Source organism: Labrus bergylta, chromosome 7 (genome assembly GCF_963930695.1).
Source record: "Labrus bergylta chromosome 7, fLabBer1.1, whole genome shotgun sequence".
In the NCBI taxonomy this organism is placed as follows: Eukaryota; Metazoa; Chordata; class Actinopteri; order Labriformes; family Labridae; genus Labrus; species Labrus bergylta.
The window spans coordinates 23370578-23388315 of NC_089201.1; the positions used below are offsets into that span (position 1 = coordinate 23370578).

The 17738-nt window shown below is 40.0% G+C and overlaps 1 protein-coding gene across 1 annotated transcript; it reads left to right on the forward strand.

Moving 5' to 3' along the window:
- Positions 1 to 17650, forward strand: hsp90b1 (heat shock protein 90, beta (grp94), member 1). The gene is made up of 28 exons (XM_065957063.1): positions 1 to 159; positions 711 to 813; positions 1139 to 1280; positions 1951 to 2067; positions 2155 to 2486; positions 2627 to 2738; positions 2859 to 2981; positions 3061 to 3177; positions 3277 to 3414; positions 3535 to 3612; positions 3705 to 3770; positions 3994 to 4263; positions 4402 to 4647; positions 4784 to 4920; positions 5057 to 5135; positions 5351 to 5510; positions 5741 to 5805; positions 10687 to 10978; positions 11939 to 11974; positions 12887 to 12939; positions 13091 to 13174; positions 13407 to 13513; positions 13659 to 13812; positions 15394 to 15495; positions 15609 to 15683; positions 15792 to 15860; positions 15965 to 16103; positions 16197 to 17650. The coding sequence occupies exons 1-28, from the start codon at positions 111 to 113 to the stop codon at positions 16328 to 16330; spliced, it is 3579 nt and encodes a 1192-aa protein (XP_065813135.1). The 5' UTR covers positions 1 to 110; the 3' UTR covers positions 16331 to 17650.
- The last annotated feature ends 88 nt before the right edge of the window (positions 17651 to 17738 follow it).

Here is a 17738-nt window from a genome sequence, read left to right on the forward strand (position 1 = left end):
TTTCGGTGGCGAGTGGTACCTTGTCAGTCTCGCTTGTAAAAAGGCAGTGCTGCGTGCACTGATATCCCGGCTTTTGTCTCAGGAGCAAAAGACACACGTCGTCTCAAAAAATGAAACGAGTTTGGGTCGTAGGAGTTCTCTTTGCACTCTTAGCCTTTGGTGAGTATTGAAAACATCTGCTGTCTCTTTCCCCTTTTTATGTCTCAATATTCCAGCTCAGCATTAGCATGTCAGCTAGCGTTAACTTAGTGCTTCTTCCCTGCTCGTTATTCACCAGGACCCGTCACATATATTTAATTTCTAGCTTCATTTTGGACGTTTTCGTACTTTGAAACGGCGTTGTTAATTGGGCGTCATCACATTTCTTCGTTATTCCTGCACGCCTTTTCTAGAAGTTTCCTCTTATTTTCACAATGCGTGTTGAAGCTGCCCGATGCTAGCTAACACCCCCCCCGTGGAAAAAAAAAAACCTCTCTTTTGCACACATGTCAAGCCTTTTTATTTTATTTTTTTTTGTCCCAGATAAAGCTAGCCTACTACTTAAGCTTATATCGTGTTTGCTTGTTCATTTAATTACGTCTTTTGCTGAGTTTTATTCTGATATTTAATTCATTCAATCATGTTAATTGCCTAAGATTTGTCGAAGTACACCTGAGGTCAATGTTGTGTTGTCAATTTTTAATTCCAACAACTTTTTTGTCCCTTGGCAGCTGCTGTAAAGGCGGAGGATGAAGTTGACGTCGATGGGACAGTGGAGGAGGATCTTGGAAAAAGCAGAGATGGCTCAAGAACAGATGACGAGGTGGTGCAGAGGTGGGTGTCACTTTTACTAATGTGCCTGTTGAGTGATCTTTGTTTGTCTCTACTTCGAGAGGTCGACTAAACCTTGAGCGAACTGATCAAGGTCAACATGACCAAGCCTATGCACACAAGCGTTCATAGCAACACTTCAATGTGCTGAGCTTTTTAAGGTTTGTGCTACCTCCCTTTTATTATGAGCGGCGGGGGGGGAGGCTTTCGTATCCTGGACGCCGATCTCTAGGGAGGAGAAAAAAATTTGCATGTTGGTTGTTGACACCTGTGATTTGTTGTGCATTTGCCTGACCCCACCTGTTGGTGCTTCTGTGTCTTCCCTCAGAGAGGAGGAGGCTATCCAGCTGGATGGATTGAATGCAGCTCAGATTAAGGAAATCCGAGAAAAGTCTGAGAAACATGTCTTTCAGGCTGAAGTCAACAGAATGATGAAGCTGATCATTAACTCCCTCTACAAAAACAAGGAGGTGAGGAAGTCTGGATGTGCAAACGTCTGTTTAACAAGATTCTTTCTATCACTTGTATCAGAGACAGGTGTGGTCAGTGCAGATTTGGGGCTGAATCCTGAAATCCCTGAGTGTTAAGTCTTTTTTTTTTTTTTTTTTCGAAAATTATTGCAATGAAAGGACTTCCATAGGAACAATTACTGTAATCATTAAATCAGACGCATTGTAAACTTTGTTGTGCACATTACAATTATCGGTAATGCAACACATAACAATAGATGCTTCAAATTCAACATTAAGAAAAAATATTACATTAATGAATATTTATTGAAACTGTCACCAACAAAAAAGGTCAAATTTGAACTCAAATCATTTTGAATAGATAGTTCAGCCGTTGTGTATTTAAATAATATTTAACATTTATCTGCTGTCACTAAACAAACAAACCACTACAACACTTGGTGTTCTTTGAGATCTTGGGGAGGGAAAGAATGAGCTGCTGTTTGAGGGGTCGTCGGTGGCAATTGAATCACTTATCATAAATATGAATGTTGGGAACAAGACAGTGTCTGCATCATTCATTTGTTTAAGTTTTCATGTATTATGGTGAACCTCAATTGGCTCATTTGTCTTACAGACTTCTTTATGACTGGCTCATCTAACAATCTCGTGATTTTTATTTTTGTTTCAGATCTTCCTCAGGGAGCTGATCTCTAACGCCTCCGATGCTCTGGATAAGATCCGCTTGTTGTCCTTGACCAATGAGGAGGCAATGGCATCAAATGAAGAGCTAACTATCAAAATAAAAGTATGTTTATTTACTGCATGTTGCAGTCTTTACTGGTAATGATAATAATTCTTACTCTGCAATAATGCCATTATTCCCCCTCCCCAGTCTGATAAGGAGAAGAACATGCTGCACATCACTGACACTGGTCTTGGAATGACCAAGGAGGAGCTGGTGAAGAACTTGGGCACCATCGCCAAGTCTGGCACCAGCGAGTTCCTCAACAAGATGACAGAGATGCAGGCTGAGGACCAGTCCACCTCGGAGCTGATTGGCCAGTTTGGTGTGGGTTTCTACTCGGCTTTCCTCGTTGCTGACAAAGTCATCGTCACGTCTAAACACAACAATGACACCCAGCACATCTGGGAGTCTGACTCTAACCAGTTCTCAGTCATCGAGGACCCCCGCGGGGACACACTGGGAAGAGGAACCACCATCACGTGGGTCTATTTTTACATTCTTATTTAATTTATTACCTTAAAGTTGAAAATAGTTATTTTAGTTACTTTTTAAACATGATGAGGAGCTACTGCCAGAAAAGTATTGACTTTGAAAATCAATCCTCCATATCTCTCCTCAGACTGGTCCTGAAAGAGGAGGCCTCAGACTACCTGGAGCTCGAGACCATCAAGAACCTCATCAGGAAGTACTCTCAGTTCATCAACTTCCCCATATACCTCTGGGCCAGCAAGGTGAGTACTTCCAATACTTCTGTCCACACTTGAACACAGTGTAGGGGTATTATGAAACTGAGCAGCACTGAAACTAATACATGGCTGTTGCATGATCCCCCCCCCCCCCCGACATTCCAGACTGAGACTGTTGAAGAGCCCATTGAGGAGGATGCTGAAGCAACAGAGCCAGAGAAGGAGGCTACTGACGACGTGGAAGTGGAGGAAGAGGAGGAGGACAAAGACAAGCCAAAGACCAAAAAGGTTGGAGCTGATTATTTTCATACTTGGTCATTTAGTCTTGTTGAAAATGAACATGTATAACAAGATTTGTTTGCTGTAGGTTGAAAAGACTGTGTGGGACTGGGAGCTGATGAACGACATCAAGCCAATCTGGCAGAGACCGGCTAAGGAGGTTGAGGAGGATGAGTACACGGCTTTCTACAAGACCTTCTCCAAGGTGAGCACCAAAAACAGTACAGCCTTTTTAGATGATGTGACTTCCTCACTCCACAACTTTAATCTCATCAATTCTAACTATTGTTGCCTTCTCTGAAAGGACACCGACGACCCTCTGGCCCACATCCACTTCATGGCTGAGGGAGAGGTTACCTTCAAGTCCATCCTGTTTGTGCCCACTTCAGCTCCACGCGGCCTGTTCGACGAGTACGGCTCCAAGAAGAACGACTACATCAAGGTGTGCTCCTCAAGCAGTACTCGGTATCCATATCGAGGGATTTTTTTTTTTGTCTGTAAAGAATGAGCGTCACTTACTCCATCAACCCAGTTTCTAAAATAATGTTTGTTTTTGTCCCAGCTGTTTGTGAGGAGAGTTTTCATCACAGACGACTTCAACGACATGATGCCCAAGTACCTGAACTTCGTCAAGGGAGTGGTGAGTACTTCTAACTACAAAGCAGACGCAGTCCTGATGTTTTAAACCGTTGGATCTTTTGCTCACATACCTTCTGCACTTTCTTTTGCCAGGTTGACTCTGATGATCTTCCCCTGAACGTGTCCAGAGAGACTCTGCAGCAGCACAAACTGCTCAAGGTGAGCTTCACATCTAAAATGTATAACCCACCATCTTCATACCATTTATTTGACATATAATCTGTTAATTCATTATTTCAGTATTCATTTTTTTTTTTTCAGGAAAAACAGTAAAGAGTGCTCAGAAAATAAAAGAGAGAACAAATTAAAAGCTATATAATAAAGGAAAGGAGGTGCTAGGAATAAGGAGTATTTAAGATGTGATTCTTCTCTCTCTGTTCAGGTTATCCGCAAGAAGCTGGTGCGTAAGACTTTGGACATGATCAAGAAGATTGCAGAGGAACAGTACAATGAAAAGTTCTGGAAGGAATTCGGAACCAACATCAAGCTGGGCGTCATCGAGGATCACTCCAACAGGACCCGTCTGGCCAAGCTGCTCCGCTTCCAGACCTCCAACAGCGAAACCATCCTGGCCAGCCTGGAGGAGTATGTGGAGCGCATGAAGGAGAAGCAGGACAAGATCTACTTCATGGCTGGAACCAGCAGGAAGGAGGTGAGTGGAAGTTTTCTTTTCCAAAAAAACAAAAAACAAAAGGTGTGCAGGAATTGACCCCAAACAATCAGAGACTAATTTGGACTAGTATATCATTTAAAGCCTGGTGTTGATCATCTGTCCTGTTGCCCCCTGCAGGCTGAGTCTTCCCCCTTTGTTGAGAAGCTGCTGAAGAAGGGCTATGAAGTGATCTACCTGACAGAGCCTGTGGACGAGTACTGCATCCAGGCCCTCCCCGAGTTTGATGGAAAACGCTTCCAGAACGTCGCCAAGGAGGGCATCAAATTTGACGAGACTGACAAGGCAAAGGAGAAGAGGGAGGCTCTGGAGAAGGAGTATGAACCTCTCACCACTTGGCTGAAGGATAAGCCACTGAAGGACAAGGTAGGGGGCTGATTATTATTAAATATACACTTTAAGGTGAACTAGAGCTAGACAGAGGTACAATTCGCCTGCAGCTGCAAGGTTACGTCTGATCTATAAAGTCATGTTTTTGGACGTGCTTCTGTCTCTCCCATAGATTGAGAAGGCCATTCTCTCTCAGAGGCTCACAAACTCCCCCTGCGCTTTGGTTGCCAGTCAGTACGGCTGGTCAGGAAACATGGAGAGGATCATGAAGGCCCAGGCCTACCAGACAGGAAAAGACATTTCCACTAAGTGAGTCTTGATTGTGTCCTTAAAGCTACTGTATATTCCACCTCATTATCACAGTTCTAAAATGCAAACGTAGAACATGTATCCTGTTTGTTAACATTGTGCACATATGTTAATTTCAATCTTTCCCCCTCTTCAGTTATTATGCAAGTCAGAAGAAAACATTAGAAATCAACCCCAAACATCCTCTCATCAAGCAGATGCTGAACAGAGTCAATGTAAGTCTGACCACACCCACTCCTATATATTTTTACTGTATGTTTTCAAAGTCCAACATGGTAGTATATCTAACAATTAAAACTCGATTATGCTATTGATGATAGGTATGATGATTTATCCAGTTGATTTTTTTTTTTCAGTGCAGCACTTTACAATAAAATAAACCAGTTGGTGCAGACAGCAGCTTCAGTTTCTTTTCCTTCTCGTCTTTCAGGGAGACGCTGAGGACCAGACTGCATCCGATCTGGCTGTGGTTCTGTTTGAGACGGCCACGCTGCGTTCAGGGTACCAGCTCGCTGACACTAAGGCTTATGGAGACAGGATAGAGCGCATGCTCCGACTCAGCTTGAACGTAGATCTGGAAGAACAGGCAAGTCGATGTCAGCTGCCACACACACTCCTATTACTTAGGAAACATTTTCAGGGAGTTCTTTTTTTAGTTTCACAGATTTATACTGTTTTATTTATGCATTGGAAATAGTTACCTTTTTTTTTGTTGTTGCAATGTTTCATGTTTTTTTGTAAACATTTAAAGCAACGACTGGGTGTTATTTTAAAAACAATTTGACTGTTTAACAGATTGAGGAGGAGCCAGAGGAGCCAGCAGAGGAGGAGGATGATGCTGAAGATAAAGAGGAAGTTATAGATGAGGATGATGATGACGAACCGGTGAATACTCTTTGATATGTTAATGATATGAATCATCACAGTAAAACATTCACATGCTGGAACTCTTTTTTAAAAATAAAATTGTATTAACTTTTTTTTTATTTTCCCCTCACAGACGACAACAGACAAAGACGAACTGTGAAGCACTGAATGAAGAGCGTGTAACAACGGAGCTGGAAGCGGATTCGAGTCTCATTCCAGCTCCACCGTGGTAGACGTTATCCTGGGTGGGGGTCCCTGGGTGGGGTTTTTTAAGGCGCGCATTGTTTGTTTTTTGTTTTTGTTTTTTTTATCACATTCCTCATGACTGTAAATTTGTTAATATTTAACTGACCTGTTCATGGAAAGATGCGATCCTGTCTCTTGATCGAATAAATGTTTCCTGGAGAAAGGATATATGTTGTCTGTTTGGGTATAAAAATACACAAACTACCAAGAGGAAGTTGCTTTGAGTCAGAAGTAGGAACAAGGGGAAGGGGGGGAACATAAAAATGTGTTGGATGAGAACATCCCGCACTGTTGTGACAGAAAATGTCCAAAAAAAAGTTTACAGGCCAAATCAAGATGTCAAGGAGGCAAAATAGTGCAAATGACTAAGAAAGGGGCGGTTCGAGCATTTTAGCCTTCCCCTAAAGTTTAGTCTCAAGGTGAAGTGGTTTTAGCTTATTCAATATGCTGCACAGTACAAACAGTTTCACTCTTTGTTGAGGTTAAAACCTTTAATCACTGCCTTCAAATTTCTAGACTATCAAAGTCAAACATTACTTCCTCAAACTACGATAAAGCAATATTTAAAGCTCTCTTATCACTCATACATTTACTGTGTATAACTCCAAAGGTAGACCCATTCAGTGTGTATTCAATCTGTTAATTATAAACTAAAAACACACTCAACTCACTCACAACAAAAACGACTGGGTGCTGAATCCCCCAAAAATATTTGAACAAGAAAAACGATGAAGACAGCATTTTATATTTTAATTGCCACATGAACGGCATTGAGAAGAAGTCCTGGGGCTGATTCAGTGAGCCAATCCTGTAAAATGTGCAATACCTCTCCTCTTTGTTGCCATATTGCTGGGTTAATCATATTGGAATTTGCAGAGCAAAGACAAGAGGAGAATAATAGACTAATACTACGCTGAGAAGCATAAGGTTAATAAAAAATGTCTACCTCAAGAGCACAGCCGTTATCTGCTTTGTTTATTCCTACAGAACGGCATTGCCACGGCTCTTCCTCTTCCTGAGGAAGAGCCGTGGCTCGAAACGTTTGTGTGGCAATTCAATCAGTGTTACCCATAATACATTGCTACTGTCTCCTGCCTGAGTGACCACTGCTGTCAAAATCGCTCCGCACCTGATGCCAACTTTAGATGAGAGGAAACAACTTGTGCTGTTTGTTTGTTGATATAACATTTTAATCTAATTGTAAAGCATAGTTGCCTTGATGTTAGTTGATTGTATACTGCATTAGATTCAGGAATCACACACAGAGACACTTGCAAATAGAAATTCTGAGGGATTGAGTGTGTGTACTTTACTTTTTATTTTATATTTTTACAGCACCTCCAAATGGAGATATGACATTAAAAGTAGAGTGGATGTCTTCATAACTGTGTTACCTAGCTTGTTGCACTTCAACAGTACTCCTCCTTTTATTTGTGAGAAGAGAAGAAAATCAATACTGTGCTCAAAAGAGAGGCAGTTCATCCTGTTAAGAGTCACTCCACTATTGGCAGAATTTTTCGATGTTGTGATTTATTGTCATTGCTGTTATTTGTCCGACACAGAAAAGAAAAGAAGTACAAGCACAAGTGGAATACAGGAGAGTCAGTCAACATGTTATTTTCTTTTAGGGCAGCACGGTGGTCTTTATAAAGAGCTCAGACATCTGTAAGCAGCACTCTCTTACAGGAGGAGCAGAAACTGAACAGGAAATCTGAATCTCTATTACAAACACAACGGCCATGTCATTGCTGCATAAACAGACTTGGAGGTATTTATTAAATCAAAAACAGTTTTAGATATAGGAAAAGAGTATTTAAATATACAAACGTGAATTTCACGCAGGAAGCCTTAAAATGTATTCTTATCTTTTCTGTCTCACTTGGTGGCAACTGTGACATCTGATACGGCTTTAAAAGGGCTGATCTCTCTCTCTCTGTCTGTTGTGGAAACTTGAATGGAATTAAGCATCCTAAGCCTGTAAGCAGGGCCCATGTTGTTCATGATTTGTAAAGAATCTTAATTATAGAAGACAATCAGATAACTTCAACTTGCTAAATATACTCAGAATTATTCTATTAATCACAGTCAAAGTGACACATCTGAAAGTACTCCTAATAGTACATTCAGCATGTATTATCTCATACAGTAAACCACTGTTCTTGTGTCTGTGTGTGTGTGTAGGGGGGGGGGGGGGGGGGGGGTGTTATTGTTTATTCGAAATAAAGACTTCAATCAATCAATATTCACGTTAACCTTTCTAAGCGTCTCTTGAAGAGTTACAGTGTTGACCACTTGTATAACTGTTCAAAGCCATAATCTGTTAAAATCATACATGTTCCACCCAATACACTGCTATTAGTTAGCAGGAAGTTGATTAGGAAGGAGTATCCATTGTTTAATTGAGCATTTTCTGAGTCACATTAATGATTTATATGAATTCATATTCCATGGGTAAAAAGGAAGTATCATGATGGGATGGTTTTTTTTGTTTCAGCAATGCAATAAATGCCATGCCCACTAGATGGCAAAGTCATCCACACCCTAAAATATGAATGGTACATGTCTTTAACAGTCAGAATTGTGAAGGCAGGCTGCCTGAAACAACCCTCAGTATCCTTTTTTGAATTAGTTTTCTTGTATTTGTCTACACCTTTTTTTGTTTAAATGTGATTTTTTTTTGGATTGTGATTGTTTTTCTTTTCATTAGTACTACAGTAGAGGCAGCTAAATATGTGCAGCAGTGGAGTCCATTACAATTGTGCTTAATGGCAAAAACATTTAGGTTTGGTATATGGTTTGTTGAGGTATGTATGGTGAGGTATAAGGAATTTGGTATGGTGATGTATGGTATAGTGAGGTATAGTATAGTGAGGTATGGTTTGTTATCATTATTCAGCAGCACCACAAACTATCCTTCACCCCACCCGTCATTGACTCTTCAAGTATTTTTTAAGCACTGTGTAGCCTCGTTCCCAATTTCAACCTCTGCCAATTCCTGCTTGCAATTAGCTTAAACCACAAACATTCATTTGTTCCTTATTGGATTTGGTAACGAGGATCCAAAGACTGAAGAATGATTTTGAACCTTGTAGTGTCATAAAGCTGTGAGCTCCTATAGTCTGTTAAGAAGCATTCAGCAGGAACAATGTTCAGGATCTCCGGTTCAAAGAGCAAATCTGAATCTTGATCTCTACTAACCACTGTCTGATGTTTCTCTTTCAGTAAGATACCATGATGTGCGGTGTATAGCAAACATCCAAATGAAACCCCCTCTGTGGTCAGCTCGCTGCCTTGAGACTTGAAGAGTGAGGCAGTGTTGGCCTGTGTTCATGAGTGAGAAAAAAAAAAGTTGTTCCCTCTTAACAAACACTGACAGATGTGGGCCACAGCAGGGGGAGGGGTCTATGAACAAACAAAGCAGATAATGGCTGTGCTCTTAAGGTAGACATTTTTTTTATTAACCTTATGCTTCTCAGCGTAGTATTATTCTATTATTCTCCTCTTGTTTTTGCTCTGCAAATTCTAACAAAGAGGAGAGGTATTGCACATTTTGCAGTATTGGCTCACTGAATCAGTCCCAGGGCCGTTGCTGTTTTGTAATCAAGGAGTTTTTTTTTTTTTTATCAGTCTTTATTTGAAAGCTGCAAAGTGAAAGTGAAAGTGGCCGGTTAAAGTGCACATGTGCTACCCAGAAATGACTTTTTCTTTTACTTTTACCAGGTCCTTATTGTTTCATTCTTCATAAAGTTTGGCAGCATATTGTATCTCATCAAGTAAAATGTTCTGGAAGGTCCCATGTCACTAAAATATACTTAAGATGTATTCTATTGGTTTACTTTATTTAATATTTTGCCCCCCTGGAAAAAAAAGAAAGATATGTACAGCTGATGCTATCAAAAGGACAGCCATTCTGTATTGAGCCTATGTTCTAAAGCTATTAATGTCATTGTGATGTAACCTAATTAAAAATTGGAATTAATCAAGACTGTTTTTCATGTTTCTCCTTGAACTTGTAGCTTTACATTGCATAGTGTTTGACATCACATTTAACCTTTTAATGAAGCAGCCTATATTGTTTATCCTTATCAGTATCTACTTTGATCATTTGACTTTTCTTAAAATTTTAATACATTCTTCTTTTTATATATTATTATATCCAATGGCCTATGCACGTTTTTCCAAGTAATTTTGTGGGCTTTAAAAAAAAATAAAAAAAATAACCGTCTATAAAAATAGACTGCGCATGACACTAGAATAAGATTGTTAACATTTCGGCCTACTATTGAACAACAGACATAACATGAACATCACATAGTTCATCTCATGTCTCTGAACGATGTCTGACTGAACCACCGGAGGGTTTCTCTCTTCTCCCATCGCTTATTTTGTGACTGCAGATTCTGCGTTGCTGCTGCTCATACGCAATCCCTGGATAGGTGGTTGCCATGGTTTCCTGGGTCACATGCGTGGGTTTCCTGTAGCCAGAAGCAGCAAGAAGATGCTCGGACCAAAAAACCCAGAGCCATTTTCATTGAAGAAAAAGAGAGGACCCGCTCACTGACTGCGTGTCCAGTTTCACACGCCGGTCTGTTCATTTCGACTAGAATTTCTTTTTCTCAGTCTCATCTTTAAACTCGTCGCTAACCGGTTTAGTCCACATTCATTAGACTGATAACAGGAATGAGTATAGAAATTCCTGAAGGACTGACGGAGCTGTTACAGAGCTTTACCGTGGAAGTGTTGAGGAATCAGCCAAGGGATTTGCTCGAGTTTGCCTTGCAGTACTTCACCCAGCTGAAGGAAAAAGAGACCAAAGAGGCCTCGTTTGGCAATGACCAAAATTCGGCCCCGAGACTGGGAAAAGCTGTCAATTTCATTGACGAAGCCATGCAGATCGATTCGGAAAACGGAGAGGAGGACGACGACGACGACGAGGAATTCATAGGTAGGCTTATAGATTTACTGTATCTCTAGATGTATTTTTGATACATGAGCATGCATCGCTGTGTGAGCGCTACATGGGAATAAGGAGCACATTGGGCGCAGTGATGCTCCGGCGCTTCCACCTTGCATCCACCATGGATCTGTCATTTTCCAAATATGGTCACCGTGGCTGAATGATGGTCCACGAACGCGTCCTGTAGCCCTTCATCTGTGCGCATTCATTCTGTGGAGAGGATAGAGTTAAAGAACAGCAGCTGCAGGGAAAAAGGGGTCTGTGTGGTTTTTTTTTTTTTTCATAAAGACCCCGGAGCTCTAGGTCATTTGAATATTTTCAGTTTCAGGTAGGCTACGGGCCTCACGGGCCTAACCTCATTATCCATGACAAATATCTCAAACCAGTTGAAGGAGGAGAGTCCATTTACTGCACTGTGCTTTCTTAACGGCGGTCAGAATTTACACAATGGCCGGTGCAGTATTGCCACCATGTGCATCAAAAGGCATAGCAACCAGAGCTCTGACACAGCATCCCAATGAGTGCAAGTCTGCAATGCTTACGAAAGGAAAGGAGAAAGCCTACTAGCCTATACGCTTACTATTGTAGTATTTTCCAATGGATGTCGTCTGCTAACACTAGCTGGTAGCCTTTTAAATGGATGAGACCTCCCATCTTATGTTTATTTCATAGCCAGCTATTATGTTGGAGCTTGGCACTTTGGCACTGTCTTTTTTTTCTTCTCTCATTTAAATTGAATTCAAAGAGGCTAACTCACTTCAAAGCAGCTGTCCTTATTCAGGCTTCAGCTAAATGAATATGGATCCTTAATGAGCAAGGGGCATGGTGCTGCTACACATGTTCTGTGGATGGAGAAGGCTGTTATAATTCAATATGTAGCCTAGACCAATCTCCTTCACGATGAAGACAATTTAACATGTTAACACCGAGTATTTTGTTCTTTTGCAGCCCCGGTTATAAACAGATTCATCAGAAGAGCATCAGGTGAGTTCAAATCCTGTCATGTCAAAAGGTGAAACTCAGTGTTGACAGTGTTGTGAGTCTACGTCAGATTCTTTCCATCTTTCTTTCTTCACTGTCTGCAGCTTATTTTAATGGTGTTGATTTTTTTTTTTTTGGAGTAAAACCACTTCGTCTGGAGCCTGGTTAATAATGTCAGTGACAGACGTGGGTGGAGAGATCAGACAAGTACGGCTAATAAATCAAACTGTAGCTTCATATGAATAACAGCTGTTTTAGGACTGATATCTGAATGTTTGGCAGTCCGAGTGGAAAATGTGGATAAATATTCAGTGACACTATTTCAGACCTTTTATCACCTCTGATGGGAAAAGTAGGCCTACATCTGCTAAATAGGACAGTGGCAGCAGATAAAAGAAATGTGTGCTTTCTTTAAATCGAGATTAGATCACTTATTTATATCAGGGTGTACACTTTATTTTTCATCAACACGGTTTTTGTCAGTTCAATCATTGTGTTTTTGTAAAATTAAAGTAAAATTCTAAACCCAATCCAAATAAAAGTAAAATTAATACAAGTATTTTATAACAAGGCTATGTAGCTTGTCTTGAAGAAACAGGAAGGACATTTAGACAAAGTGTTGTGTCCATCGCTGCAGCTCCCTAAAGCCCGAAAACTACAGACAAAAAAAGATTGTTTATTGAAAGATTTATTAGATGAAATGTTGCCAGGCCGTCCCTGGGATTTAGCTTTCGTTGTGGATGAGTGTGTGCTACTCTGTCTTCAAAATGAAACATTATTATTTTGCGTTTAAAAAAAAAAAAAAGGTTTGAAAGGCTCAGTCTTTACAAAATGGTTGTGAAGTCATTATCATTTTTGGATGTATTTGCTATTGTGAGTGTCCAGTTCATTAAGTTTCGGATCTCCATCATGCAGTGTGCGCTGAAGCGTTCAACCCTGATGAAGATGAGGAGGAAAAAGAGCCATGGGTAAACCGTGTTTTATACCACGAATGATGATATATGAATGTTGAAACTGATGTTTTTAAAACGGTTTGAATTGTAGCTCTCAATATGAATCTAAGGTCAACATTATTAACACTGCTGTTGTGTATATTAAAGCTGTGATTCAATTTCGCAGATCACCCACCCAAAAACCGATGAGCAGAGACAGAGGCTACAGGAAGCATGTAGGGACATTCTTCTGTTCAAGAATTTGGATCCAGTGAGTGAATTATTCTTTAAGCGCTCTTTTCTAGTCTTCTTTGTGCTCGGCCATCTCTGAATCACTCAAAGGAGCTTGGTTTTAGGCCAGCAGCTGTTTGCCATAGCTCAGTGCACTTTGCATGATTTTTCATACAGTTACTTTGAAGTAGTTGGAACTTCATGCTGATTTCTGCATGGTTGTTCATACATTAACAATTCAAATATTTGACTAATATTTCACAACACCACAGGAACAGATGTCTCAGGTGCTGGATGCCATGTTTGAGAAGTTCTGCACTGAAGGGGAGCACATCATTGATCAAGATGACGATGGGGACAACTTTTATGTTATAGAGAGGTGATCTTTTCTGTCACTTTCCTAAGAATTCTAACTCATTTGTGAATGTGCAGGAAATAGATTATTACACAGATAAAAAAAAAAAAAAGAATCCCTTAAATGAATGTTTCCTGCTGACTAAAATGTTCTATGGTTTTTCCTTCAGCGGGACATTTAATATTTTCGTAATGGTTGATGGCATGGAAAAGCTGGTAGGTTGCTATGACAACAAAGGCAGCTTCGGAGAGCTGGCACTGATGTACAACACCCCCAGGGCTGCCACGATAATCGCCACCTCGCCTGGAGCCCTTTGGTGCATGGTGAGTAAACCATTAAATCCTCATGTTGGAGCACAGTTGGCTCCATGCTCAGGTTTCTAAAACACTCTGTGCTGCCAGTGGTCATGGTTTACTGTAAATATATCCAGGGTGTCTGCAGAAGTGTTAATACCTGGTGGCACAGGTGAGATAATGTCCTCTGACAGTGATAGCATTCTGTCAAACCGGTAGAATGCAACAAAAAAAACTGCATATTAAATCCAAGAGTGTGCAGTGTGATTATGTAAAATCATATATCATTCATCATATCACAGACAACTTACAAGCCTGTTTGAAAAATCTTTTGTTGCTGACTCAGCATTCAGCTGTCAGATCATTTCCGACAGTCAGTTTTTGCTTGCACCTCTGATGATCTGAGGACGCTGAGTACCATAGATGTTATAAATAATCAAAATGTGACGACTGCTACTGACATACAAGTCCAGGTGAAAACAATTGCATTCCTGAAATTTTCCGTGAATGCTTTTTTTGTTTTTTGAAAATCCAGTAAATTCATAAATCATGGCTGAAAAACGATGTAGTGAATCTCCAGTTGCTCCTCTGTCTGTGAAGCAGTTATTGATAACCCAGAGAGGACTGTGTCCTTAACTGTGGGTAACAGCTTTGTTATGTCATCTGTGTGCAGACTGGGCAGGTTTCGGCTGTATCCCCTGTTGACCTGGGAACTTGTAGTGTGTGTTTGAGTTTGTGAACAAGCAGCCTGTCTTGTCTAACCAACAGACTCCTGTTTAAGGGCCTCTGGGCAAACTCTAGTCTGTAGTGTGAGCTTTAATTGGAGGCAGGTTTAGGACAAAGGCTGTACTAACTACTTCATAACAAGGCCAAAGATGTGCTTGCTTTTTGATTGATTGCTTGTTACTTCTTTGGTAGTAAAACATGTTTTTTTTTCAGCTGGACGGTTCCAGCTTCTGTTTACATTACAGTAACTATGCATATACCGCTACATGTTGTCATCTAATATGTTGCGGGTTACTATCTGAGTCTTAAATGTATATCATTCTGCTTAAATGACAATCAGCTGAGAGACTTCTAAAGATTTAAGCAGCAGTATTTGTAAATGTTACATTTTGAAGAACCCTGTCGGCTAAGTTAAGACGCTGCATTGAACCCTGCTACTTAATGTGGTTTTACACTAGATTAGATATATGGTGAATGGGCCCAAGAAGAACTTTGGAAGATTTGTATGAAAAATGTCAACATTTCTAAATCAACTGTAACATTGATTTCTGTATTGCATTTTCTGAAGAAAAAAAAAACCTGTTTGCATTGACAAAATGTGCTAGCACAAACATGCATACTGACATATCTTTGATTGGCCCATATCAACCCAAAAATAAATAAGTGAACAGATAGACTTCTATGTCTGTGTAGGTTCTCAGTCATCCAGGTGATGGTACATTCGAAGCTTGATCCAAAGGCAACTGGACTTGGTTGAAGATCTTGCAGATGTTTCACCTCTCCTCTGAAAGGCTTCTTCAGTTCTAAACTTACTAGTGGACGGAGCAAGAAGTGTAAGCCACTCTGGAGAGGCCTCTAAACAGACTCTTTAACTTTGTGTTACAGGATCGTCTGACATTCAGGAGGATCATTGTGAAGAACAATGCCAAGAAGAGGAGGCTGTATGAGGCGTTCATTGAAACACTACCACTGCTTATGTCATTAGAGGTGAATATTAGATTTGTCCTCCAGCCCTATAAAGTCTAAAAGTCTAAAGTCTAAAGTCTATATTGTAAAATTTACAATAAAACGTTGTAAACCAAATGTCCTTTCATTCACAGCTCTCAGAGAGAATGAAGGTAGTAGACGTATTATCTACCAAGGCGTATTGTGATGCACAGCAAATCATTGCTCAGGTGATTCATCTTTTTTTATTTGACCTCTTTTTGAATTGGTCTCTTTGATTTTCAACAACAGTGAGGCCATTTCAAACACTCACATTAAATGATTGCTTTATATTACAGGGTGATTTAGCAGATTGCTTCTACATTGTCGAGTCCGGCCAGGTTAGAATCACCATGAGAAGAAGCAGGGTATGTTCATTTTCATGTGTTAAAAAAAACAACTTCCAACTTGTTGTTTATAATGTGTTACTCTAGCATCTTGTATGTCTTAAAGTGTTTGTTTTTTTTACCAGACGAAAAAAGACCAGGAGGAGGAGGAGGAGGTGGACATCGCCACATGCTCTAGGGGCCAGTATTTTGGAGAGTTGGCGCTCGTCACGAACAAACCAAGAGCTGCATCTGCCTATGCTGTGGGGAGCGTTAAATGCCTCGGTACTTTCATATATTTGCTCTAAAAACATATTATTTTCATATAAATCTCTTAAAGTCTTCTTTAGTCTGTCTGACTCTTTTTGTTCTCATCAGTCTTGGACGTTAAAGCCTTCGAGAGGTTGCTGGGCCCCTGCATGGACATCATGAAGAGAAACATAGCTAACTATGAGGAGCAGCTGGTCACCTTGTTTGGAAGTAGCACTGAGATCGAGCAACAAAGTGCATGAGAAGACTCCAATGGACCATGAATTGAATGGATGAAAACAAATTTTATCAATATCATTTTCTTACAAGAAATGTGAATATTCACCACAACATTTGTGTGTCAGATAAATAAGTCCGATCCACCATTATGAGACAAAGGTTTATTATAGGAGAGTTTGCCACCGAGTGAGGAAGCCAAGAGTTGCTTAAAGCTTGTTTAAATTGGAGTTATCACAACTAAAACCTTAAAAATGTAACTGTACATTCACTCTTCATCGTCATATATAATATTTGTCAGTTGAACACTTTTTTACTCTCACGTTTTTCTCTGCTGTGTTATAGTTATACCTACAGTATTATATCATTTGTACATTTCTAAACATTGTCTGCCAAAATCAGATGCCAAAGCTAATTTCCTACAGGATAGTTGTGAGCAAAGATGTCACCTTCTCTTCACCTTCTCTTCTCTGGCATGATCACCAACTCCTGCAGAATAAGGTGCACTGGCACATTGATACAAAGCCCCAATGTGAGAAAGTGTAGACAATTTGCAAAGAAAGGCCTCTGGATTCTGTTTTTGAAAAAAACATCTTTTACATTTTGATCTCATCGGAATGTAGACTTGGCAGTACTCGAGCATTTTTGCTGAATACTTTTTTGTCTGTCATAAGATTTGAACTGATGGACACATGTTCATACACTGTATATCATTGTTGGTCAGTGTTTGTGGCTGTTAGCCGTATACTATGCCTTTGCAAAAAAGAAAAAAAAGAAGAAAAATAAAGAAGAAAAAACTCAGAACAGACTTCAGAAAGATAGCTGATAGTTTTGTAAGACTATACAACATATTGCTGTACAATATGAGTATTAACTGTTATTATATAGGCCCACTTATAATTCCATAAGTTGCCCCATAGACTGTTGTCTTTATTGGCAATGTCTTGAGACATTTGCTTTCCCTGTGTTTGAATGTAAAATTTCAGTCATTCTGTTTTTGTGTCAGTGAAACATAAATGATGATTATGACATCCATTATTGCTGCCTACCTCTGCCAACAACATTTACTGTTTGGAAACACGTATTCTGTTGTTCCCTCGCAACAGTGGTCAAAAGTGGGCCTTCTCTGCTCCCTTCTTCTCTCTCTGTTTAAAATTAATAATGAAGTATTCTGTATTTCTGTAAGCTGGATAGAGCTGTTGTTTGAAAATTGATATTCTGAATTTACCCCCCCCCCCCCCCACCCCTTCCTGCAAATATGACTGGTAACTTTTGAAGGCAACACATAAAGCTAGCTGGAAGAACTGTATGTTTCATTTTTCATGTCAATAAAGAGCCTTTTTGTATTTTCGTGTTACATTATTATTACTTAACACAGGGTTGGCAAACTTTAAGAGATTTCCATTCAACATTTACTCACTCATTCATTCTTTT

Coding starts and splice junctions, on each gene's coding strand:
- hsp90b1 (XM_065957063.1), top strand. CDS start 111: ATGAAACGAGTTTGGGTCGTAGGAGTTCTCTTTGCACTCTTAGCCTTT. Junction 4,264..4,401: donor CTGGAACCAGCAGGAAGGAG/GTGAGTGGAAGT, acceptor TGCCCCCTGCAG/GCTGAGTCTTCCCCCTTTGT. Junction 5,806..10,686: donor AGGATGATGATGACGAACCG/GTGAATACTCTT, acceptor TAACCGGTTTAG/TCCACATTCATTAGACTGAT.